The sequence below is a fragment of the Lissotriton helveticus genome, chromosome 3_2, assembly GCF_964261635.1.
Source record: "Lissotriton helveticus chromosome 3_2, aLisHel1.1, whole genome shotgun sequence".
In the NCBI taxonomy this organism is placed as follows: Eukaryota; Metazoa; Chordata; class Amphibia; order Caudata; family Salamandridae; genus Lissotriton; species Lissotriton helveticus.
In genome coordinates, this window is record NC_136062.1 from 122,983,638 (window position 1) to 123,010,891 (window position 27,254).

Sequence of the window (27,254 nt, forward strand, 5' to 3'; positions counted from 1 at the left end):
GATATCATAATATCCAATCTCTGAACATTGGTCAAGATGGTCATCTACCAACACGTTTCGGCAGAGCCTTCGTCAGGGTTTTTCTTTAACAGTGGTTACCAATGTCAACTACTTCCATTTTCTATGTTAAATAGTTGTCATCTGATTCAAAGAGTGCTTATCCATTCTGCCACACGCTGGTCCTGTCATAACCTCCACAGCCCGGTATGTGCCTTATTGAATGTTTGGGTGCGTGTGTGTAGTAATGTATTTGTCTATGCGCATGAGTGCTGTGAATAGGTAAGTGTAAGTATATGTATGTGCATGTGAATTGGTGGATGTGAGTATGTGCGCAAGTGTGTTCTTGTCAATAGATGTGCGAGTATGAGTACTTGTGGATGGGTGGTAGTGAGTGTGTGTGCACCCACCCCACTATTGCGAATTACCAGCCACCACTGTTTAAAGGGATAAAATGCTTTATGGTGCACAGCTACTCCAAGGAGTGTCCCAGTGCAAGCCGGCATAGATGGGAAAGAGAGGAACAGAGCATTAAGTCTGCACAAAAAGACAGGTTTTCTATTTTTTCTTAAACACTGCAGCATCAGTCACTGCCTGCAGCTCCAAAGGAAGCTGATTCCTGGCTACCGATCCCAGATAAGTGTAGGGACCTTCCTCCCGCTCTTGTGCGTTGTATTCTGGGGATCTTTGCCAACCGTTTGTTGGTGGATCTCAACTGTCTAGAAGGATTATAGAATCCAAATCTGGCTCTGAGGTAAGAGGCCCCGGACAGATATAGAGCATCGTGCACTAGAACAATAGCCTTAAATTTGTCTCTCTTCCTAATGGGCAGCCAATGTAGGTCCTTAAGTAAGGTGAAATCTATATTCTCAATGGCAGATTTAACATACGACGGGCCACCACATTTTGGATCACTAGGAGTCTTTCCAACAAGTACTCCGTTAATCCGAAGTATAAGGCATTACCGCAGTCAACTCTGGGTGTTATCAGCTCCTGAATGACCAATTTCTTAGCAGGAGAGGATAAGAGAGGAAGAAATATCTTTAGGGACTTCATATTGCCAAAACAAGTGCCTACTAATGTTTTTACTTAAGGCTTAAAGGATAGGCAGGTATCAAATTTAATACCCAGGTTTTTGACTGAATTTTGTATGGGTTCCTGGGGGAGAGGTATCATCTGGCCTCAAAGTTAGCCGGAAGTCTGGCGGATCCTAACCATAACATCCTTTCAGTTGAAGCTTTATCTGGGGAAATGCAAATGTGCATGGTTTTAATATCATTTTGTGATGTGAAGAAATAACTATATCTTTCATTTAAAAACGGTTTTGAGTATGTGTGTAAATAATTATTTTGTATTCCCGTAAATAATCAAGGAGTCTGGATGAATTTTCTAGTAGAGTAACACCATCCAAAATATGTGAAGGAATGCTTATTCTTATTTCTGCTTTGCGCAGTTGTGATTATGGGTACAAAGCTGAAATATTGTGCGTTACCTTCCAAATCGAACACTCACTTTGTGAAGGTGAATATACTTAGTACACCACATAGTAATGGTTATGACATGCAGGATGTGGCTTTATGTGGTCATGCAGCAGCATGAAAACATACATTCATGTTGAGCCTGTAGCGTACAAGCACCATCATATTTTTCTAAATTGTGATGGCAAATGACGCTCAGTTTCCTTTGTTATGTGGAGGTTGTTTGAGACATGAACGAATTACCATGCAATATCAAGATTAGACCTGCATCCATTGACATAGTCCCAACAGACCTCAAACTTTTAGATCGCCCAGTTTTTCTTTATAGCTTGTAATAGAGGAACTGAAAAAATCATGACATGGATTTTTGAAATATGTATGCAATTAGTAAAATTAACACCCAATACTGGTATGCATGAGGTGTGCCCATGTGACTGTATTTCCGTATATTTGTTCTGAGTAGAATTTTCTCACTCAGAACCATTTGAGTTGTTCTCCGCATCCTCCAGGTATAGTGAAGAAGCTTGGCTTAAAAATGATACCTGTTGTTAGAAACCTGAATGTCATAAAATTAAATCTTATTTTTGTTTTGACAACCACTACTAGTTAAACTGAAGTAATGAACGGTGTGTTAATTTGGGGGTCTTTTGGGGGACCACCCAAAGGTGCAGGGTCACCCTATAGTCCACGGGTTCGAAATACAAACTGAGACCAACGCTGGAGCACGTAGAGAAAGGATATTTATTACAATCTCATGAGAGACAAAGCATCAACAACAGACACCCATAGCTGTCTGAGGAGGCAGTCTGCCAAGCACTTTGGTTCTACGTCTTATGTACCCTTCATCCCCTCCCCCGCGTGTACAGTAAAGGAAGAACACCATGATTATGCAAAAGGGGGATGGATACAGTAAAGGATGAACACCATAATTATACAAAGGGAGACGTGTACAGTAAAACAATGAACACCGTAATTATAGGTCAATCTGATAAGTTTAGCAGATGGTCACTGTTGAGCCCCTGCAGGGCATAGGTGAAAAGCATGTTTAAATCATGTTTATACAACAGATAGAGGTCAATCTGATAAGTCCGCAGATGGTAGTTGTTGGGCCCCTGCAGGGCATAGTGCACAAGGTGAAGACGGTAAGCATGTGGGAAACTCCCTGTCCGACTGGTTGAACATATATTGGTCAGTTTGTAGTTAGGCCAGAGCACGAACAGTGTGTGTATGTACTTGCAGGAATGAGGCAAGTCAAGAGTGAAGCCCCAGAGTGTTAGTGATACAGAGAGAAAGTCAGTAATGAAGGGTGAAGTGCAAAATGGTAGGGCGAATGGCAAGATAACACATACTTTTCCACAGAGTACAAAATGGTTGAGCGAGTGTCAAGATAAAGAATACATTTTCCCCGGTCCCTCCTCTTGACAGGAGCCAAGCTGAAATTCTTGAGGCATTGTTCCAATCGTTGGTACAGGTGGCTAGTGTGGCTAGTTGGAAGACTGTTGTATCTTCTGTTGTACTTTTACTCTTTTTAAACGTTTCCTGAGGAATAATGCAGAGCCTCAGTGGTCATTCCTGTAAACAGAAAAAGTATCCGTTGGTGCCTGTCTTCAAGTAATTTGAGAGGTTACTAGCACTTCTATTACTTAGGCACTTTCAATATGAAGAAAACCGAAGTGATGAAGGTAAAGATGTTTGTTGTCACAACTTGTAGACTGAGAGGTTGGGTCGTTGATGTTTCCAGATGTTCGTTAGGTGATGTATCCTTGGAGCCCACTTACATACTCTTCCTTTCTCTGCTGTGTGGAGCACGTGCAACCCTTCAGGATGACCTTGGGATACCATTCTCACTTGGTAGTTTCTGTAGAACACATGTAGTTTCTGTGCAGCTCCTAGACCCCTGCCCAACCCCTCAATCACATGTGAGACTAACGCCAGTCCTTTGTCAGAACAAAGCGCAGTATGAATTCTTTCAGGAGGCATTTGGCAATCGTTTGTACATTGCAGTTCTTGGATCGGTATTCCTCAGTCTGTGTGCTGAACATGCACACAATATCCAACACGTACTTGTAGTTTAAGTAGGGGGCATGCTGAGGAAGTCCATTTAATGTGGGGAAGAGAAGTGGCCTGGGGCAGTGGAAGTACCTTTTCCAATTTAAACTTTGTACCAACATTTGGGGAAACAGTCTGATCATTCCATCACGTCCTACAAGTGATGAACCATGAAAAAGTCGGGCCATGGGAGCAAACATTATTGTTGGTAAATATATCTTTCCGTTTGGGCCTATCCATATTCCTTTTCTGTTTGCATACATCCTCCCCTGTTCCCTTCTTCCTTTTCTTCCACCCAGCCCTTTCAATAATATACTTAGGGTCATCATCTTTTATCTTTATATCATAATATGTGTAATAGAAGCAAACTGAATCATTGTGTACTCACAACCATGATACATAGTCCACGGAGGAGGTGGGTGGAGCACATTTTATAATCGAAACTTTGGTAGCAACAGACCTTGCAATAGTTGTGCTATTGCTATTAATGTTGCATGCCGTATTTGTTGGCTTAAAAAGAAATCCATTATCTCCAAAAGCAAAAGAAGGATTAAAGCATTGTACTATAGCTTGTCCCAACAGCAAATACAGTTCAAAATCTGTCATAGTAACACCTCTGGGAATCAAAATACTCGTAGTTGTCAAACTGTGCCAATCCTTTATGCATTGTAATCCAATTGCAAACACATTTAAAGAGTGAAAGACATATTAAATCTATACTCACTGTATCCCAGAGCAGTATATTATGAAGCACAATTATTCGCTGCACACTGTCCATCTGTATTTACATATACTCATATTCTCATTACTAAACCTTAATACACAATGTATTCCTACTATATATTAACCATCCGTTGTGGTCCCTGGTGAATGCACTGCATTTAGAATGCTTTTTACCACATTCCACCTTCCAATGTAATTTGTTACAAGAATATTCTCTTCAACTCTGAATAATCTAGAAATAAAAACATCAATATACATACACATTTCTTTTAGATAGTTATATAAAATTGTACTTTGAACAGGAATGCCAGAAAATCCCACAGATATCTGAAATTTACCTGAGAGGGGAGACCTAGGAAAGGGATTAGGAACTAAAGAGGTACAAGTAGCACCGGTATGCACCAGGAACCCCCCCACCCCCGCCAGTGGTACAGTAACATAGTGGCCAGCTTTATTAACTGGTATCATTAACCTTCTCTGCCCTTCCTAGACTGCCCTATGGAGGGTGTTCAAAGGTATTCTAATCATTGTAAAACCTTCTCTATGTATGCTTATAGTGCGGAAATCTTTGCTACCATATTTTGATTCTTCGATTCACTCATAGAATCAAGGCCCAGCAAATACGCTGTTTGTCAATACATAGAGCTTGGTGTTTTCAATAAAAAGTCAAATGTTAATACATAGACTTCATCTAATGTGTCCTCGTCCTAGCTAAATCTGCCTCCCTCTGTTCGGCTTCATCTTAATCTGTTCTGCTCTTTCATCAAAATCTGCCCTCTCCTCTTCTGCATCTGTTCTCAACTCTGCTTCCTTCATTTCTACATCGAAGTCTTAGTCTTAGAAGTGTGATTGCACCATTTCTGCTTGTACACCTTGTGAATGAATTACCCCTTCCTCTTGCCACCGTTGTTTGACCCTGTAAATTTGGGCATTAATGATTTCAATGACCCTTTCTGTAAGCAGTAGGTACACTCATTTTGGCCTAATCCTCCACTACGGTGCTGTGCCGGATCCATTGAAGGTTGACCAGCTCCTGTTCAATTGTCCTCCTCTTGTGCATATTTCCTATTAATTTCTTTCTCCCCTACAAAAACCTGTTTCAGTAACACTCTACTAATGAGAACAACCCTGTGCAACATGGTCTGTAAAAGACCATGCTAATTGTACTTTTTCATGTTAACTAGGTTTTTATAGTGCTTAGCATCTAGGCACTATAATACTGTCTGGGGTCAGAACTCTGGCCCTGAGAGTTGTAGAGACATCTGGTTTTCACTGTTTGTCCTAATTGTATGTGTAATATAATTCTCTTGGGTGTAATAAAGTGCTTTTCTTTTATAAAAAAGTAAAGCACTGACTGGACATTGAGTTCCTCAGCTGACAGTACAGGGTGCGCTATATTCTGAATGTCTAACCGCACCTTACCTTTTCTAGTAAAACCTTGGACTGCCCTGTCTTGCTATCCTAAGAGTCAAAACGAGTAGGGAACACTCCAGTTGATGCTATTGGAGCATAGTACCCCTGAGTGCCTTCGTCCCCAGAAAGATTGTTCGAACAGGCTGTGAACCTGGGGTGGAATGCACCTTCACTGAAACAAAGGGCCCAATTGAATGGGCTAGCATTTGCACATATCCCTGGGCAAGGGATGCGTCAGGCTGTTGACTAGCTGGACCTTGTGGTTGTTGACTTGGTAATAGCATTGTCATCTGGGCAGGAATAGTAATAATTTAAAACTCTCCTACCACAAATCTATTAGTAAAGCAAAGCATACTGTATGAGTGCACTGTCATTACAGACAGCATAGTCTCAATTGAAATGGCCACTAAAGGTTTCCCACTAACGTGTAGTTTTACTGATAAAGATATACTGTGCACAAACAATGTTTGGAAATCGGCATTCAGCAAGAATACCTAAAAGATGCACATCACCAAGCAAACCATTCTAATTTGTTCTGATCCTATAAAAATGTGTGTGTGTGTATATATATATATATATATATATATATATATATATATATAATTAATTTAATTTTTTTTCTGAATACCAATTTACAAAAGTGTCTTCATAATTGATGAAGCATATTTGAAATGTTTGAACCGTTCACTTATGAGCTATTTCAGTGCTGTGTTGGAGAAAAAGAAAGAAACCTGGCATCTTACAGCCTTTCATTTCACATGTTTTGCACAGTGCAATCGTAACGCAGTTCACTTTACAAAATCCTTTAGTTTCAGTCACAGAAAACAAACTGACTTTTGACCTTGGTTTCTGAAAGCTGAGCAAATGTTGCAAGATAACAATATCTAAAAGCATTGTTATTTCTTATTCAGTTTGCTGAGTAAGCAGAGCACCCATTGTCACCTCGCTATGGTAATCCCTAAAATAGGTTGTCCATATTAAATCTTGCTCAATGTTGTGAGTGGACTTTAAATTTATTTATTTTTTCTTTTAAAGCCCCGCTAAAGTGCTGCATGTTCTTCCCATTTTCGAAAGCTTTCCCATTTATCTACCTTCTTTTTCCTTAAAAAACTTTAATACTGTCTTTTTGTTTAAATCTAAGGAGCCGTCGAGCAGCCACTCAAATCTTCATTGTCCTTTGTATATTTTATACCAAAAAAAAACATGTTCCAAAGATTCACTTCAAATTTCACCTACATCCTCCAATCTGAGGTGGGGAGTGGAGCAATTTGTCCAAATACGGACTTCCAAAACAACATAACAATGAGAAATGCATTCCTTAGTTTACTCATTGTCCCCTAAAATTGGAGACCCTCAATAAATGAGAAAACTAATCATCCTAGTCTCTAATCTCTCCGACTCAATTGCACAAGCATGCATTTAGAGCAACCTCACCAAGTGAATGTGGGGGCGTAAGTCTCTCCGCACTTTGGACAAACGTGTCAATCTGCAATCAACCCGGTTCGGGACCAGAGAGAGATGAAGGTGGAGCTGTAGGGTCGGGACGCAAGTCTGGATTGGGAGGTTGTTGTCCGTTAGCGTCGGGAGTTGTCAGTCAGCGGCAACTAGAGGGGGAGATACGTGATATGGTGGTAGCGGGGGGTAGGAGTAATTCGTCCTTATGTGGGTCTGACTGTGCTAAGCGGGTATATCGCATAGGATACTGGCCAGAGGCATTTAGCTGGTGTTCTCTATCTAGGCAGGCAATATTTGAAGCCACCTTTTCTTGTTGTAATTCCGCCAATTTTTGTTTCTCTGATTTCCATACTGCCTTCTGGGATCGAGCCTGAGCTCTCCTCCCCTTTTCTATAATTTCCTTCTTCCATAACCCCAAGGAGTCAAACATGGAATGTCTAGATCTGCGTCTTTGCAATTGGGCTTCTACTGCCTCTATTTTCTGAGGGTCAAAAAGAGCCAGGTATTATCCCTATCCTTTGACGTGTATTTGTCCCATAATGTGCTGTACATTATGGGAGAAATACCTTATTTCATGTACATTTCTTTATTCGGGGTACCCTCCGGACGGGGCTGGTTGACTTTCTTCCAAAACATTGGACTGAGATATACAACTCTAGTACCAAAAATGGGTATTGCTCTGATCAGTAAGGCTGAGCCCAATATACTCAATAACAAGAAAAATATAAATAGTGCATTTTTTAAATAAATAAGCTACTAATGAGCTCCAAATGCGTATGGTCTATGCATTTAGGTTAAATATTTGAGTGATAATCAGTACTGGCATTTTTCTTCTTAGTGAGATATACAACAGCATATCCCTACAAATTTACTACACAGGGTAGGTTTACAATATTAAAAAAACATCTCTACAAGTTTCTAGGCAGGACAAAAAGTCCACATTACCCGTTTACCTTCACTGTTTGCAAAGAGTGAACAAAAGCCAGATAACCAAAACCAAACAAACAAAAGGTATCGCCAACTGGCGATCCTACCAGAATCCAGAGAAGTCTCGTTCTCCAGGTGGCCTCTTTACTGCAAAGCTCATCGATAGTCAGTCTATCGGGGGCCGCAGTCAGGACCGGCGCCACTTGCGGAGGTCTCCACAGATGCAGTGAAGGTCAGGTGGTGGCTACGAAGACGAGGGTCTCTTTGCGTACGTATACCCCACCACCGTCTGCTCAAACTTCGTTGGGACCTCTCGATCGGGCAGCCGCGTCACTGATGTGTCCCACATGGGCGCCAATTGTGGATTATGGGGTCTTTTGGGGGACCACCCAAAGGTGCAGGGTCACCCTATAGTCCACGGGCCTGGAATACAAACTGAGACCAACACTGGAGCCAGAGAGAAAGGATATTTATTACTATCTCATGAGAGTGAAAGCATCAACAAGAGATACCCATAGCTGTCTGAGGAGGCAGTCTGCTGAGTGCTTTGGTTCTGCACCTTATATACCCTTCAGCCTCACCCTGTGCGTGCTAGGTGAACAATAACAAACACCAATAATTTACAGACAAGCAATGGTCAGTTCTGATACAATCAGCAGGTGGCGGCTGTTTGGCTCTTGGAGGGCATAGATGAAAAAGGCATGATTATATGTCAAACAAAGGTTATTCTGATAAGTCCACAGATGGTAGCGGTGAGGCCCCTGCAGAGTGTAGGTGAGAAGCATGTTTAGACAAGTAAAGTTTGATCTCATAAGTCTGCAGATGGTAGTTGTTGGTCCCCTGCAGGGCATAGTGCATGGGGTGAAGGAGATAAGCATCTGGGAAATTCCCTGTCCGACTGGTTGAGCATGTGCTGGACAGTTTGTGGTCAGGCCAGGTGTGAGCATCCGTGCAGGAATGTGGGAGGTCAAAAATGGAGCTCCAGAGTGTTCGTGATACAGAGAGAAGGTCAGTCATAAAGGCTATAGCACAAAGTGGCGGAGTGAATGACACCATAACAGATACTTTTCCACAGAGTACAAAATGGCTGAGCGAGTGTCCAGATTAAAAAAATACCTTTTCCACATTCTGCTGGCAGGGGTTCCCCTTGCCTGGGGGGTGGGGGCGCCTCGTCCTGTCTTGGGACTCGGCCCCTGTGGGGGCCTCCGTTATGTCCAGGCTGGTAGGGTCCTCTCGCAGGCCCTCATTTCCCTTGGGTGTAGCTAGGGTATCTATTCTATGTGAAGGAATCTGCGGCTAGTAGTCTCTATCAGATGTACAAGTTTCTTACCTTCGGTATCGATGTATCTGGTAGAGACGATTCTAGCCGCAAATTCCTTAACGGCCTGCCCTTCCTCCCCGTTCTGTGAGGACCTTTCGGCTTGGTCTTCTGCATTCGCCTCCCTTTGGGTGGCTATGTCTTCAGTGCGTGCATTCTGTTGTCCTTTTCTGACAAGCTGTTTGTCCTATTCATTGGTTCCTTTCTCCCTCTGTGGATATTTGAAGGATAGGTTTGTAGGTACTTTTGTGCTTTAGAGCTCTGGTGGCCCCAGGTTGGGGCCTACACCCCCTTCCTTTTTCTTTCCCCTTTTCATTGCTATGGGTCCTAGCCCCTCTGCTATCCTCTAGGTTGGGATCTTTTGGCTGGGCCTCTTCACTTGTTCCTCATGGGGGTTGTCGATTTCTGTGTGGGGCTGTCTTTGAGTCTTGTTGTCCCAGACTGGTTCCCCTTTATTATTATTGGTTGGGGTTGTGGTCCTGTTATATATTATCATGACACTTTTCATGTGGTCTTTGCCTTCGGGGGGTTGCTATCTTCGTACTGGCAGGGTTGCTGTTCAGGGCTGTGCTCTGTTCTTTATTCTTTTCCCTGCCTTGGGTACTGCAGTGTTTGGCACTGCTCCTTATGGTGTTGTTTCTCACCATTCCTTTTTCTGCTCTTACACACACTGTTCCTATACTCTCACAGTTTTGTCTGATGGCTCCTCTTTGTGGCGCAGAAAAGTTCTCAGAAGAAAACTGACGTAGGCGCGCTGGGGTGGGACTTATGTGACCTCGCTGATGTCACGAATGCGGACGACCAGGGGCGGAGTCGCGTGGTGCCGCTCACCAACCCCTCCCCCTCCCCCCGGGTTGCGCAGGGATGCTGTGGCATAAAGATTTTCCGGATCCAGTCTCACGCCTGGGGATACTTGTACTTGAAGGAATCTGCGGCTAGAATCGTCTCTACCAGATACATTGTTACCAAAGGTAAGTAACTCATACATCTGTATTTTATTTCTGTTAGGTGGAAACATTTTAAGTTGTTAATGTGCCACATGAGCAGTATGAGCCCCGGTTTACTTCAGCCCAGAGCACAATGGGAATAACGTGGCTTTCCCCTTTGAGAAAGTGCACTGAAGGTCTTCTGGAACTTCAGTACCTAAAAAGAGAAGAGTGGAGCTTGTTTATATTTGTAGTTCTGGTACCCTGCCCATGTATTTATATGCTGCTGATTTCGTTGCTTCTGAGCAGTCTGAACTTTTTTTGTGCATGATCACGATTCCCCTGCATAGCGCTGCACACTGCTTTTGATTCTCCCATGGAAGAGCACTCAATTTGCTGTTAAGGTAGGTTGTTATTGTCAATGGCTGGTCCTCATGGTGTTTAACTCAAAATTCCTCACTTGGTTCCTAAAAAGGGCATGCTGCTCTTCTCAATCTTTCCCAACACCCAGTGGTGGCGTCGCCCCACTGCTTTTTCGCAGTAGGAGAAGCAAAAACATAAAATGGTAATAACTTTGTTATTACCATTTTGTTTCCTTTACCGGTGGGCGGGGCTGCTCTGCTTACGGGGCAGGGAGGAATGGTTTGCCCACTCCTGAGTGCACAATGGCTGTTTGGTCAGCCCTCTCGGGCCACCCAACCAGTCATCCCCCAGTGCACCCACCCCCACCTACCCACAAGCCATGTCGGCCACAACTCCCAACAATAGATTAATCAATTCTACTGATGCAGAATAATTGGAAGGGTAGACCAGACTGGTGAAAACTCCAATATCAACACACCGAAAAATATTCCCAGACCGCTGAAATAGAAAGAAGTAATGTCTGATAGAAGGTATAGCAGGAAGTAATGTGCAACCATTAAGAATTGGAATGGTTGAATAAAAATGAGGGAAATATTTTTTCCCAGCAGACAATACATTGAAAGTAATTACAGGATTCAAGTATCTGGGATCCGAAGTAGTGTTTCTGCCAATGTTGACTGCAAGTCTACAAAAAAAAGTGTAAGGTGGGATGTCAAGGAACTACTGCATTCTCTCTGTGTTCACAGTACAACTGATCTTCAGACCCGAGCGTCCGCTCGGCAAACAATACTTAATGGCAAGTAAAAGATGCCATGAGAACTGTGCAGGCATTGGAAGAAACTAGCAGCAACAACTTCGGGAGTAGAGAACAGTGGATATGTGAACAGAACCACCAAGATAGAGCCACACGAACAGCTGCCCTGAATGCTGTCCAGTTGCAAGCCATGACCCCTAGAATGTTATCAACAGGAAAGGCTCACCAGAAGGGAAATCTAACGTTAGCTGAATACATATTTGAGTTTTCTTAAGTCATTGTGCACTTCCTTTCGTCAATGGACTCTTCGGTTTCACCTTGCCATGCCAGGACACAACTGTATTATAGATTGTGTGGTACAGTTAAGTTTCTTCTCAGTCATAAATGGCACCTTTCACAACCCCAACGACGCTTAATGTGAAATGTATCTGCAAAGTGTGTGCACATGCATGAGAGGACATTGCACCTCAAATTAGGGATTCTTCCACATAGGTGTTGCCAAAAAATGCAGGATTAATATAGAAGGCAGTTAACACTCTTACTGGTAACTGTTCCCTTTTTTAGGTCTCACTTACCAGAGAGTGCAAGCTGCCTGGTTCTCAAGTCCTATTGTGAACTCACAGTGGGCTTACAGCTCGCCCACTGCTAACCATTCGGTGAGTTTGACACACTGATTTGCTTGCTCCTTATTCAAAGGCTTGCCTTCCTTTTTTAGGTCCAGCGCAGCGCGCATGCTCTGCTATATGGGAGGCTTCTTGTGAGCACTCCAAACTTCTCCATGTGGGTGGGACTCTGCCCACACATTTGATTGGCCTTGGCGTGTGGCTTTCAATAATGAAAGCACGAAAATGGCAACAGGCGGGTGCATGTCCCACCTCTTCTTGAAATGTTCACTCCCACAGCGTTTAGGTCTCGGGAGCGAGCAGCGGCGTGCAGGGTGCCAGTTGCATTCCTCCCTTGTCGTGGCGGTCATGGATCAGGTTACTAATTATTAAACACAGCGCGGTCGCTTTCACGGCCGCGCTGCTTGTTTTGTGTGGGCTTGTTTACTTTCTCGTGCTGCATTCATTCATTGCTTTTATTAACCTGCCCTTTAACCCTGGCAACCGATTTCCCTCTGGTTCCTAATAAAACCATTTTCACCTCAAGTGCAGGGGGGGTAATGCTCGACTGCCGACTGCAGCGCGCCCTGCTTTGCTACACACGTGAAATGTTGCTTCACAGACCAGCCATGTTGCCATGGTACCTACAGTTATACCGCTGGAATACTTTCTTTTGATTTTCGGAAAGACACCCACTTTGGGTTAGTTAGGACTAGTGGGAGTTATAGTCATTAGGTCACGAGAATTCTCATCCTTGTCAGCTGACCCCTTATTCCCCCTTCTGGTTGTACACGGTGGACAACACTGCTGCATTGATTCAAGCGAGCAGGACATTGGTATTTTACTCGCCTTGAAGGTGGGGTCGGGATATTTATGAAAAGTACTGAAATGTGAAACATGGCTACGTTTTAGGGAAATGGTCTTGCAGCCTCAAATCTGATTTTAAAAGTATTTTGTGGTTCTGTTGCTTTAAAGTTGGTCCTGTGTGTTAATGGCGTACGTTACACCTCCTGCTACATTTCAAAATGGCTTTATTAAATGATTTATACCTATGTCAAATTATTTTTAGTACTATGTTTCTTTCAATAGCATTAACTTCTGCACTTCTGCTATTTCTAAGTAGTGACTATTACACAATCAATTGTACTCAATTTACCCATCTTGGGAGGATGTGCCGGACGTCCTCGGCTATCGTACTTTTATTAATCTTAGCGCCACAAGCCCAAATTGCTGGGTGCCTTTTTCTTCCTTTCACGATGTAGTGATTATGTACATACAGCTGCTCCCAGGTTTACTGGCAATAAGCCACAGCTGGTTTGCACAATGCACTTAAGATATTTGGGCTACTTATGCCCAAGCTATCCTAACATCTTCATGGCGAGTAATGTGGGTCTTTATTAACGGTCGTGTGATTCTGCATGTAATACTTCTGTTTGATACTCACATCGTTTTTACAAGGTAGCTTCATACCTCATTGGGTGCCCTGTGGCAGTAGTTTATCACAAACTTTGATGTATTAAATGGCTAATGTAATGTAAATGATTTGCTGCATGGCTAAACAGAAATAGAAGGTCCCAAAGGCGAGACCTATTGGCTATGCCAATGCTTGTTCTTGTTTGTTTATCCCCTAGAGCATAGCCACTTTACAATCCTTCTGATTGGCTGACTTGTATCCTTCCTCTTCTCACATTTATGGAACCACTTTTTCCCCCGTTGACTCAGAGTGCATGTGTTTTTCAACTCGCTCATTCATGTGCTGCTTCTACCCTCAGATATCCCCTCTGCATGCAGTGTTGCTCCTCGCCCATCTTAGCTTGCCTGCAACAGAGTCAAAACGGGTATATTTTGCTGGGGAATGGCTAAAGAGAAGTCTTTAACTGTTGCTTTTGTTTTATGTCCTGCATTCCTTATTGCATGTAAGCAAAACTGAGGCACACACAAGCATTTATGGTGCTGGGTGAAGGGCCATCTGCTGCACTCACTCAGCTGCCGTCTGAGGCAGAAGGTCTACTTAGTAAGACACTTTTCCTCAGGCGCGGTTCGTCCATTGGGGCGTGGGGGCGTAGCCCCCCCTGCCCGACGCCGCCCGCAGCTCCCTCATGACAATCATGTCAATGAATCAACATGACGTCAGACTGCCGGGCGGGCTTCATGTTGGTTTATTGACATGATTGTACAGGCGGCAACACAAGTACGCATGCTTGGGGACGGAGGGTGAATTTTTACCCGGGCCCACGCATGCGCACTTGTGTTTTGGCGGCGTTGCGCATGCCCATCAGGAGCCCTAATGGGCTTGCTGCGGGCGAGAGGGTACCTGTGCCCCTGGCACCAGGATTGGCCAGGGGCGCTGTGAGCCTGTGACGTGTGGGGAGCAGAGCCCAGAGGTGGCGCGGACCGGGACCGGCAGCAAGGTAAGAGTGTGTGTTTTTCGGTGTTCCTGTAAACTAGCTTGCACAAATGACTTGAGATAGTTCAGTGTGTTAAAGCATCTGCTGCAGAAATGTGTGCGTCTATTTCAGGTCACCCGTTAATTTCACGGCATGGGATTTCGGAAATGTAAAAATTCTCAGAATTTCTATTTTGATAGTTGCAACAACAGCCTTCAACAGATTTCATTTTATAAACATTTTCCAGAAAATGAGTTAACAACTTTGTCACCACAAATATAATGTACTCTTTGAACTAAGGTTATAAAATTTCAAAATGTTAACAAACGGTAGAGGTGGAATAGCATGATATATGCATTTATTATTGCATGCATGTTGGTGTATGTTTGTATGTGAATTTGTATAGTACATACCTAGGGCTTACAGGATGGCAAATACATGGGCGGTAGAAGGTTTCCAGCATAAAAAGGTAGGGGTGATGTAATATGTAAACTGGCACATCCTTCAACATCGATCCTAAAGGCTTGTTAGAGTCCATAATTTATTTTTATATGGTCATAAAAATACATGAATGATGGATGGATGCAAGGTGGGTGCATTAATGATTGTTCGGTGGATGGGTGGGTGGATGGGTGCATGGATGGATGCATGCATGATGGGTGGATGGATGCATGAATGATGGATGCAGGATGGATGGGTGGGTGGATGCATGAATGAATGATGTATGGATGCAGGATGGGTGGATGCATGAATGATGTATGTATAGATGTATGGATGGATGGATGCATGCATGATGGGTGGATGCATGGATGGATGGGTGGATGCATGAATGATGTATGGATGATGCATGGATGAATGAATGATGTATGGATGCATGATGGGTGGATGGATGGGTGGATGTATGAATGATGTATGGATGGATGCATGCATGATGGGTGGATGCATGATGGATGGGTGGATGCATGAATGAATGATGTATGGATGCAGGGTGGGTGGGTGTATAGATGGGTGGATGCATGAATGATGTATGGATGGATGCAAGGTGGTTCGGGCTCGCTCGCTGCGGTGCAATATGCAAATTAGTTTACGCTCACCACTTTCAAATGTCACCAGCCGCCCCTTCTTTTCCTGAAAGTCCATAAATATGTTCCCTGGACTATTTAGAGAACCAAATGGCTGAATCCTATGAAAAGTGAATTAGGCCTTGGCAAGCTTTTCCATAATCACACTTTATTATTTTTAGATTATATTCAGTTTCCTAAGTGAAAATTATTTATTTAAGCAAGCCATTTATAGAGTTTTAAAACGTTGTGGTCAGTGGGCCAGTTTGACGGCACATTATCTTTGGCGTTTCTCCAGTATTTATTTGTAATTTTGTAAGCGATACCTTACAGCAAAGCCAACAGTTTGGCACGTGCATTACAACGGCGAGACCCGCTGGCTTTGCCAATGCTTGTTTTACCGTGCCTGGTTGTGTGCTGGCTGTTGGCTCCCCCACTCTTCCTCACCCCCACCCCAAACAGAACACGGTAGAATAGGTTGTTTTGTGCCCATGTGGTTTTTTTCCAAATACATATAGGTCTAACACTAGGTATCTTTAGGCACAGCAGTGAATCAAAACACAGAAACTGAATGTGAAGTGTTTTTACCGTGTGTCACCTAAGAGCAGCCGCATTACTGATCTCTTACTCACTGGAGCACGTGCCGAGACGAGCAGACTGAAAGACCCGTTCGCTCCCGTGCGTGATTCAGCCCACGGGGAGAGTGGTCTGTTGTGTATTTCAGGAGCTCAGTGACGCAGAGTCTTCCACTCTGAAAGTCTTTCCCTGAAATAGCGTGCTCGAAGTCCGCCTGGGACTTCCTTGGGGACGAGAGACTGAGATAGGATCTACTTCCCCGTTAACATTGGAGGGATACTGTGCTTTGAAGAACTGGTTTCCATTTACCAGAAGTGTAGCAGAAGCGACTTTCTGAATGGTGCTTGCATCCACAAAACAAATGCATCTGTTTTTCTGGTGACTAATATTGTATTTTGAGCATGTTTACTAAGCCCAGTGAACTTTGTCAGTAGCAGTCTTACCCTGGCCAGTCCAGCTCCATATATTTCTTTCTAGGAAATTACCTCATAGGTAATCTACTCGGCATATATTATGTTAATTAGTTTTAGTATACTTCGGCCATTGCTTGTCTTGTAGGTGCTTCAGGTTCGTTGTACATGTGCTTCCTAGCAGCCAGGTATATTTAGGGGAGTACTAGGCTCCCAATGTCATTCTAATGCACATCACAGAAAAATGTTTTCTTGTTGGGTTAACAAAGTTAAATTAAATTACGGTAACCTAAAGTTTAAACACACAACGATGACTTAAAAAATAAAAAAAGATAAAGAATCAAAACAAAAAAAGCATTGGTAAAGTATTAGTCTATACTGCCAGGCACGGCACTTCTTTTTAGAGTAGGTTCACATGTAATCAGGTGAAAAGTTGTTGCTCACTGTGCAACAGCCAGTGGCAGGGGTGGGCTGGCCTTTTGCCCTATGCTGTGATGGGTTTAAGCAAAATGAGAACCATAATTGAACAGACCAGTGGTTTAAAAAGGGTGACCCTAAATCCTGCTTTATATTTTTTGTGTGTATGTATATCAATATATATTCACTGGAAAAAAAACAAAGAATACAGAGACGTTGTAGTTAGGCTCACATTTCACTTGTATAAAATCTGTGAAATCCAACAGTTAATTACCTGAGCGAACTAGAACATGCCCCCACAATGCACGGCTTACGCCCTCACATGTTACATCACTCACAACATGGTCAGTGACATCACTGATGACATGATCCACAAAACCACTAACGTCCACTCAAACACCCATACAACTCATCCAGAGCCGCTCACACACATTCACTCACCCATACCCTCACTGTACACATACTCACACAGCCAGTCACTCGCCCATACAGCTACTCACTAATCCAACCATATAGACACTTGCAACCCCACTCACTCACCCATACAGCCTGTCAACAGAACCACTCAACCACCCATACAACTATTTGTCCACCCATTCAAAGACCCATACAAGTACTCACACAACCATTCACTCATCCATACAGCTACTCACTAATCCAACCATATAGACACTCACCCCCACTCACTCACCCATACAGCCTGTCAACAGAACCACTCAACCACCCATACAACTATTTGTCCACCCACTCACAGAACCAATAACATACCCATTCAAAGACCCATACAAGTACTCACACAACCATTCACTCATGAAGCTACTTACTCACCCATACAGCTACCCATACAACCACTCACACATACAGCCCCTCAGAGCCACACAGTCACCCATACACCTACTCACTTATTCACCTATACAGCCACTCAAACCTCTACTCTATCACCCATACAGCCTCTCAACACAGCCACTCACTCACCCATACAATCATTCACACACCACTAGCATACCCATTCACACAGCCATACAAGCACTGACACGTCCACTCCTTCCCGCATACAACAATTTACGCATACACTCTCTCCAATACAGCAACTCAAACACCCACTCAGACAGGCACTCACTCGCCCATACAGCCACTCACACACCCACTAAATTGCGGGAGAGGTGTGGTGCAGCGGTTAGAGCAGCTGACTCCAGAGCGCAGGGCTCACGGTTTGATCCCCGGCGTTGGCGGCAGCTCAGCTCAGCATCATGTGACTGGGCAATAGCTTACTTAATCTCCCTGATGGCCCCCAGTGCCTTGAAACCTTAAGGGGTGACCTGTTTGCACTTTACGAATGTAGTTTTTTTGAATACTCCCTCACCCATGCAGGCACTCACACACGGCTACACACAGTCACACAGATGACACTTGTTATAAATAGTATCACTCATTAGTAGCACACCTAGTATACTAATTTAACTTTTGTAGTAGCTTAGTATATATGTTTAACGGTCATAAACTCTTACAAAACACTTCCTCACTGGATGAGGGGATCAGTGATGTCACTGACAATGTCATGAGTTATGTGGTATGTGAGGTCTTGTCTAGTCTAGTCTGGACATTTGTATTACGCACATATCACGTCCAAAGGAGTCTTAGCAGTGCATTGCAGGGGCGTAAGTTATAGTTGGCTCAGCTGGTACTTTCACTGGTTTTTGTATAAGTACAGTGTGAGCCTAGCTATAACGTCCCTGTAACCTTTGTTTTTTTCAGACAATATATACATGGGTATGTATGTATATGTATATATGTATATATATATATTCAGCAGTTAGTAATCTCATGTAACTATAACAAGTGCCATAAAGTAACTATAACTCGTACCACCCCCATGCTCCGTTTTCTCATCAATAATTTTACTGCAAATGTTGCAGTGATATTATCAAGGATTTCATAGAAGATGTTATTAGTGATGTAATATGTGGGGTAATAGTTGTGCATGGCGAGACTTTGAGTTATAGTTTCCCTAGGGCACGAGTTCTAGTTACTTGAGGTAACTATAACTGCTGAACCTCAATGGTTTTGTGTGTGTGAAATCCGAACCTAACTATAACATCCATGTAACCTTTGTTTTTTTAGTGAATTCCTGTTTTTTTTTAAATTGTACTTCTTAACTATAGTACCTTTTATTTTCAGTGAATTTCTAGGATTATTTTATTGTGATTTCCTAACTATAACGTATCTGCAACCATGATGTGTGAGGGGGGTGAGGGTGTGTGTGGCTGGCTATGTAGGTCTGTGACTAGGTGTGGGAGTGGCTTTGTAGGTGTGTGTGGTTTTGAGGGACGGAGTGGTTTTGAGGGTCTGAGAGTTGGTGTGGGAGTGGTTATGGGGTGTGTGAAAGCTGTGTGGGTCTGAGTGGGTGTGTGAGTGGTTGTGTAAATGTGTGAGTAGGTGTGTGGATCTGTGAGTGTTTTATTTTAATTGGGGTCTGGATCCACGGAACCACCTGAATCTTCGGATCGAGAGGATAAAAAAAAGTTTTGGTGCAATTTCTTGCCCATGAGGGGTCCCTCACAGACCTCTACATTAATCCCAAGGGGTCAGGGTACCGCTACTCTGACACCTATCACTTTTTAACTGTATTTTCCCCACTGGGAGCCGAGTACCTATGAACAAAATGGTGGCCACAACTTTCCTCTCAGGTTGCAGCCAGCCAATCACGCCATTGCTGTTGGCGCATGGATTCGCGAAACTAAGGAGGATCCTACAAATTTGGGTTTCAGTTAATATCTCAAAACTACTGAAAGGATTGACACCATATGACAACAAGCACGAGTTTTTGACCTATTGGCATTGTAAAAGTTTTTTTTAAATTTTTTTAAAGACTGTGGTGTCCCTGAAGCGGGCGCAACACTCAGTATTAAAGTTAAAAAAAATTATAAAACAGAGCACGGTGTCCCTGAAGTGGGCGCCGTTCTCAACATCAAATTTTTAAAATAAAATTTAAATTGTGTGCTTTCCCTAAAGTGGGCGCTGCACTCAGCATGCAAATACGACAACAAAAAAACAGCCGCCATTGTCCCCATTAGTGTCAATAAACGAAATAGTGCTCACCCACTAGATAAAGCAGACTATGTAATGAGCCAAGTAAAAGGTTCAGTCCTTATGGGCACTAGCAAATGGAGACAAGGCGGTACCAAGGAAGGACTAGCAAGCCTCATAATGAATCGGAAGCCAGAGTTTAGGAAGGACAATGACAGAAGCCAATTAAAAATGGTGGCGGGGCTTCCACTGCATGCTCTATTACAGCATACCTCGCAGAGCATGCGCGCTGCCACTAGGCTCGACCTAAAAAGGGTTCTTTCTGGAGCAAGAGCTACCTTTCTGCCAAATTTGTTGTAATTTCGTCCAACGGTTCGGGCTGTAGTGTCTAAAATATCTATGGAAATTAACATAGGAAAAACACTCTTTTTGACACCCCCCTACTTTTTCTCTGCTCCCGCTTGATAAATCGCCCCAAAACTTTCCATTCACAAGTATAATCATGGGGCACATTTTTGGAAAATGTAGTGAAGATGTGTCTGATGGCGCCAAAGATATAGGCAAGTCAAACGCTGTTCCTATCGAAACATATTCCTACCTACCTACCTACCTACTAGCGACCTCCAGTAGGTAAGATCTGTCTGGTTGCATTCTGAAAGCTTCCCTGGGAATGCATTCCCACATTGCTTATCATTCACTTTGTGGTTTGGAACTCAGATTTGCTGGCTTTATTTGATTTAGCATGTCTTTGTTCCTCCTGCGGAGCATAGCATGTTAACAATTGCTCCTTGTATTCTTCCATGAGTGTTCTCTTTCTGTAAATAGGCTTTTAATTTTTTTCTTATCTTGTCACTTTTACTGTTCATTTGAAGCCCAAAGTAAAATGTCTGGGTTTATCTTCTGAAGGAGCTTGGTGTTTACTTTTCTTTCACTGACTTCAAAGTGAGAGTATTCATGTGGCAATCATGCGGGATACTCAGTGGGAAAGGAAAGATTTTTTTCTAGTACATAGCAAAATGTAAATGTAAAGGAACTGCAGATATTTCAGAATATATCAGAATTAGGAAAGCACAAAAGAAGCAATTTTTTTTTGTAATTCTGAAGTGTGGTGGAAATAAGTACGTGACAATGATAAAAATCATTCAGAACACTAGGTGATGCCATTTCAACATTATTGTTAGTGTGCTGTATAGTTTTATCAGTAAAATAGTTTGTGCAAGTTTAAGGGTTATTTCATTTGAAAATGTTGGCTGCAATGGTAGTGTGCTACCAGCTCATGCATATACCACTCTACGACATGCCACCTTATGGCATGACGTTCTATGCTACAACACACAGCTCTCCGACAACACTCTATGACACAACACTCTGAAACAACACTCTACGACAGTGTTTCCCAAACTGGGGTCCGCGGACCCCCAGGGGTCCGTGACACATTCCCAGGGGGTCCGTAGGCAGCAGTTTTAAAAGCACAGCAAAGTTTCTTGTATAATTAGCAGAGTTCGAGCAACAATAAAAGTGTCAAGATAATGCCAGTGATTAATGTACCTGCTGGAGAGAGAGGAGAGTTTTGTTCAGTGACAGCTTTGACTTAACTAATGTAGCTCAGAGGGTTAATGTGCCTACTGCAAAGAATGTGTAACATGCATTTTAAAAAGCAGATTTTATGTGCATAGGTCCTTGGTTACTGCTTTTGTCACAGAGATTCTTTTGTTACTGTGCACTTATAAGTGACAATCATAATCTAGCAGAGGGACCAATAAGGTGTCATCAAAGAGCTGCGTGCAAACTGCATGGTACCAGTTAGTAACTTATGTTTTTTCCCATTCATTATCCTGATGCTGCTAAAAAGATTTATTTGGGAAGTAATCAATGTTTTCATGTTAAATTCAATGCTAGCCACAGTGTTATGTTCTGAATCCTGAGTTTGTGCTTTTCCAGACCAGGCACTCTTTAAAAATGCCTACCAATATGAATGACATGTGAACACTACACCTTGTAGTCCCTTTTACCTTATGTAACATTTTCTATACACTGATTAACATGTATGATTCATTGTCTCTATATGTCTGTGTTGTAAAGTGCACTGACATGCTACAATGGTATGAGAGATGCTATAAAACAATGGAAATACATGTGACAGAGGGGGTATTCATTCAATATAAAAAACTTAGGGCCAGATGTGCGACCCGTTTTTATATGCGCAAACGGGTTCGCAAACCAGTTTGCACATGCAAAAGCCTATTGGGCCATTTACATAGGCTATTTCGCGAGTCGCAATTTTTTTGCGACGTGCTAAATAGGTTTTGCCACTTGCTATTTGGAAGGGGCATTCCCTTCCAAATAGCGAGTCTCAAAACCATGTACAAATGTTTTGCGACTGCAATTGCGGTCGCAAAACACTCGCAATTATCACCTACTTCAAGTAGATAGTAATGCATTTGCAAATGGGAAGAGGTCCCCAGGGGACCCCTTCCCCTTTGCAAATGCATGCAAAATTATGTTTTAAGGACAGGCTGTAGTCCCAGGGACCACTGCCTGCTCTTACAAAATGAAACAAAAACGTTTCATTTTTTTTTTTTTTTTTTTTTAAATGCATGGAAAACGGGCTAAATTTTTTTTAAACTGCTTTATTTAAAGGCAGTCCCAGACATGGTGGTCTGCTGAGCCCAGAAGGCCACCATCCCTGGGAGGTCTGGCATTCTCAATGGGCTCGCAAATTGTGAGAGGCTCATTAATATTAATGAGCCTCGCAATTTGCGACCCATTGGGAATCCCAAACAGTGTTAAACACACTGTTGTACATTTCATTTAGCAACTCTTAATTTGCCACTCGCAATGAGTCACCAATTGCGAAGCACTAAATAAAATGGTCGTACATCTGGCCCCAAAATCCTTAGTACTTTGAGTATTTGATTTGTGTGCACACGTGGTTTTTTTTTAAATTACTGTTTTAAATTTTGAAATTTACACATACAGATTGCTTGGGGGTCCCCGGCTTCCAGTGGTGACTCAATGGGGGTCCTCAGGAGTCAAAAGTTTGGGAACCACTGCTCTACGACACTCAAATCCACTGTATGTCAATCTATGCTACTTCACTCCACACCATGCTGCTGTACAAAGCTGCTCCACACAACTCTACATCACTCCACTCTACGCCACGCCACTCTACACCACAACACTCTACTCCACAACACTCTACTCCACAACACTCCTCTTCATGCCACTTTCCTCTACACCACTTACGTTTTGCCATGCTGAACAGCAGCCTTGTTGGTGTACAACATGGCTAAACACATTGGCAAAGCCAATAGCTCTTGCATAAGCAAGACCTATGGCTTTGCAAATGCTTGTTCTCATTTATGAGCCCGCTAAAGCTGTCTGAAGACCTAACAAAAAGCTGCGTTGTCAGAGTGACTTGAATTGGGTATTTGTGTATTACAAACCTTTTAGAAAGTCACATTAACGCGCTCGGTACAAAATACAGCAAGGCAGCATCTCTTACATGCAGACTAAAAGTCTGAGCAGCCAGCAACAATGCAAGCTTTCCACGCGCTTCCGCGTCTTTGAGTTACCATTTGCAGTAGCCTGTAAGTATGTAAACAATTGATTAAAACACCTGCAGAAAAGGAGGCTCTTCCAGTTGTACAGTGTACACATCACTTGTGAGGCTTGGTCGGAGGTACTGCGTACTGCTGAAGCGCTGCTCATCGGACACATTGTCTTCTCAGTGTTAATTAACCAAGAGTATGAAAACTTCTTTTAAAGTCCACGTCTAGCCAATAATTGTATCCTTTTTTGTAGAGCAACAATGTGTTGAAATACTCTTATGGTAACATCGACTATGCACCCGTACAACTTGGGGTAGTAGTGGGTTTGTAACACTTGCGTGTTGTATTGTTCTGTCTATTCTCATTAAATATTTCTGTTAAATCTCCTTATTCGTTACTTATACCCCAAAGAGTATAAATAAATATTGTGTTGCTGCGGTGTCCGAGTAGTTTACAAATTTAGGGCATCACTGCCCTTCGTGGTCATGTCCTGCTTTCCGCGTTGTTCAGTGGAGCGTTTTCGCCAAGTTTTAGGCAACTTGATAAAGGGACAGATGGCGCGCGTCGCTGGAGGTGCACCAAGCTCTTTTTCCAACGCCACAAGTGCTCTAATTTAATTAAAACAAAATACAGGAGATTATCTGGCCCGGGGCGTGTGCACACGCCATCCCTGGTAGCCTGCCCTTTACAGGGTCAGAACTTCTACATCACAGGGTTTGCGTTTATACTTTGAAAGCCCCAAAGCCTCTCTTTGTTTCGGGCATGTTAGCGAGCAAAGTGCTTCTCCCCCTCCCACCCAGCTCCACACAAAGGTGGAGCTGGCTCGCATTTCTGCTGCTGAGGCGGGGTGTGGAAAAGGATTACACGGCTGCCTCCCCCTCCGCCGTTTCCGAGATGGTTCAGCCCTGTTTTGCATACGTGTTTTTTTTCTGTGAGTAGGTCCATGTGTGGCTGCCGCGCACAGGAGAAGCCGCTCTGTCTGAGCGGGTGGATGTGTGCCTGGGTGAGAGGCGGTGCACGTTACCAGCCCACGGCACCCTTTCCGGCAGCAACATGTACTGTGCCTACCCCGTGCCCGGGATGGGGACCAACTCGCTGATGTATTACTACAACGGGAAGACGGTAAGGCCCTTTCAGTCTCCCTCGCGACGCAGCGCTTTCTTTTGAACTTCAAAAATAAATTAAAGTTAGTGGTTGATGACCGTCTTCTTTTCAGTCTTGCAACTGCGAGCAAGAAGTGACCATGTGCGCTCGGTGCTTGTGTTTACTATTACTAGAATCGGCTCCAAAGTTGTAAATAGAATATAGTGCTCGGTTTCATGTTCGATATCTAAATAACGGGCGCGTTGCGTCGAAAACTGGGCGTCTTGGTCCTGCGCGCAGAGGGCATGTCGCCGCTTTCTGGTGAGCCGAGTAGATGGAAGTGTGTGCCCTGTCTAAAAATAAGGCGCCGGGGTTTCTGGGAACAATTAGAGCGCAGGCGGTCCGTGAGGCCGGTGTTTCCTGTTTGGATGTCCAGGGACCGGCTCGCCTGTTATTCCATCTGCTTCCACTCGCAGCAGTTTATTGACTGGAGGTGCTGGCACCGCCTGCTCCACACACTACACTGGGCGCAGCGCGCGCTGTGGGGAACTCCGTGGGGCCGCGCGAGCCCCGCGCCTGGGCACGGCGTCTTCACCTACTGGACTTGTGGTCCGAGAGGCCTCTCTCCCGGGCCCGGCCTGGACCTGAGAGATACTGTTGACGGTATTTGAACGCGGTACCCTTCCATCCAGCGTCACATTGAATTGGCTGTCTCGTCGACATTTGCCACTCCCATTGAAGAATGAACTGCACACACCTTGCATGATTGGACAGTTCACAAAAGTGGACAGTACCAAACAGATGCCCTGTCTGACTGCGAGGGTTGGCTTGCTAAGAATAGGCAACCTGTTAGCAAGTATGCAAAATAACCGACACAAAGTTGAAACTGTGCATACTTAGAACTGGGTTTAGTATCAAACACTTGTATTGTGTTTGCTTCAAGCAAAATGTAGGGGCAGGCCAGTCACTTGGCTGTTTTTTGTTGCTGTTATGTTGCACTTAAGCTCCAAATTGTTATCAAGCAGATGTTGAATTGATTGTATCTCTGGGGTTAAACACCTTTTGTACAAAGTGCTCGAAAATAAAAAAAATAAACCAAGTGATCGAAAGCGATTTAGGGAATGAGGTTTGCTTCCGGTGACTTTGGAAAGTTTGTTTGTCCAGATTGCCAGGCGGGGGTTGCAGCGGCAGCCGGGTGATGGGCCTTTGTAGTGTGGTTTCCTTTTGTGCAGAGTTGTTGTACAGCACACCGTGACCAGGCCTGGGGAAGCGTCCGCCTCACATCTCCGTTACCACAAGGACCGTGCGTCTCCAGCCCCTGTCTATTTGTTGCTTAGGAGAAGGTGCCCGCTGCCTTTCAAGTACGACATGCAAGCCTTAGTCCAGAACTAAAACCCAGCCAGTTTCTATGTTTTATTAAACATAATATAGCCCAGTTGGATATTAATTGATCGATCCCCCAATAAAGCCTTGGAATGTAAATTGGCTGTAGTTCTTTTAAAGCCCAGATTGCCCGGTTACAACATGTGCCTTTGTTCTGCAGCAGGGGGGGAAGCTTTGATCTTATTAAGTATTTCCAGGCCCGCAGTAGATGGAGGGGGCGGTGCTCGCAGCGAGGTCTGGCCCGCGAGCGCAGAGCGCGCCCCTGCTGTAGGTCAGAGGTCACGCTATGAGCCCGCACTTGTAAACAGTTGATGGATTGCACCAGCAGAAACCCTTCCATCACCGGGGCTGGAGGGTTGTCCGCTTGCTGACTGCCATTAAAGGCTGGAAGAAACCGCTCACCAGACATATAGCTGAATGCCCGACTTTAATACCTATTTATTGCAATGTCTTTATCGTGTTTTATAAGAGGTTTTGGCAGTTGACACCCCCGCACTTATTATTTCTGTTGAAGGTGGTATATTTCTTTTTTCCCTTCAGAATAGGCTGATACATTACTTTTGGTTTAAACATGCCGATTTGGGGTGGGGGCTTGGCAGCGACCAAATGTGAATGAAACGTAAATGACAGGCGAATAAACTGGGAACCGTAAGAGTCCGTCTGGCGCTGGTGGAGAGGCACTAGTCACTTCCTGGAGAGGCACTGGTCACTCCCTGATGAGACGGGGTGGCCTCAGGCCCGATTGTGTGAAATGTCAGTGTTTTTTAGCCCGCGAGGTCTTTCAGGCCCGAGGTGTCACCTCTTGAAAGGACTCTTTCGGGGCCCTCTGAAGGCCCTTGGCGCAGGCTTCGAGGTGCGGACCCAGGTCCCCTGCTTGCACGCGTTACGCCGCTTGCTGTCAGCACCGCCGAGCCGCAGATGTAAAAGCAGAGTGTCAAGGCGGCTTGGGTGCGCACAGGACACGGATTATAGCTTTGGAGTCTCCGGTATTATGGGACCGACCTTTATGGCTTTTATCGATATCTAGCACTTCATTTATTTGCTCCTTACATGGGAATGTTGTGCGCCGTTTGCTAAATTAAAGCAATCATTTCTGAGCACGGAATCCTCTTTCTGGAAATAACCTCGGCTCTAATAGTGAAAGCCGAGCGTGCCCGCTGGAGCTGGGGGCCTGCTCCCCATTACCAGTGGCTGCTGGTGAGTGTCGGCTCGTGCTGTAATTGTTGTGTTGGGACAGGCAGCCGCAGGGCAGAGCGGGCAGCGTGTGTTTGAAGTGGGAGGCGGCGTGCTACGACATGTCGAGCCCGCCGAGGACTTCCAGCCTCTAGACAGGAACCCAAACTATCGGGGCCCA

The 27,254-nt window shown here is 44.1% G+C and overlaps 1 protein-coding gene across 21 annotated transcripts in view; it reads left to right on the forward strand.

Annotated features, from left to right (window-relative positions):
• TCF12 (transcription factor 12) overlaps positions 1-27,254 on the forward strand; it is a 797,238-nt gene that overhangs the window by 671,332 nt on the left and 98,652 nt on the right. Inside the window, exon 1 of one of the 21 annotated variants that reach the window (XM_078684904.1) lies at positions 24,376-24,556. The exons of 19 other annotated variants lie outside the window; for them this stretch is intronic. In XM_078684904.1, coding sequence (XP_078541030.1) covers positions 24,488-24,556 — 69 coding nt within the window. In that variant the 5' untranslated portion in view covers positions 24,376-24,487. Of the gene's footprint in view, positions 1-24,375; positions 24,557-27,254 lie in introns of those variants that run through there. One more of the 21 variants, XM_078684905.1, reaches the window with a different exon arrangement.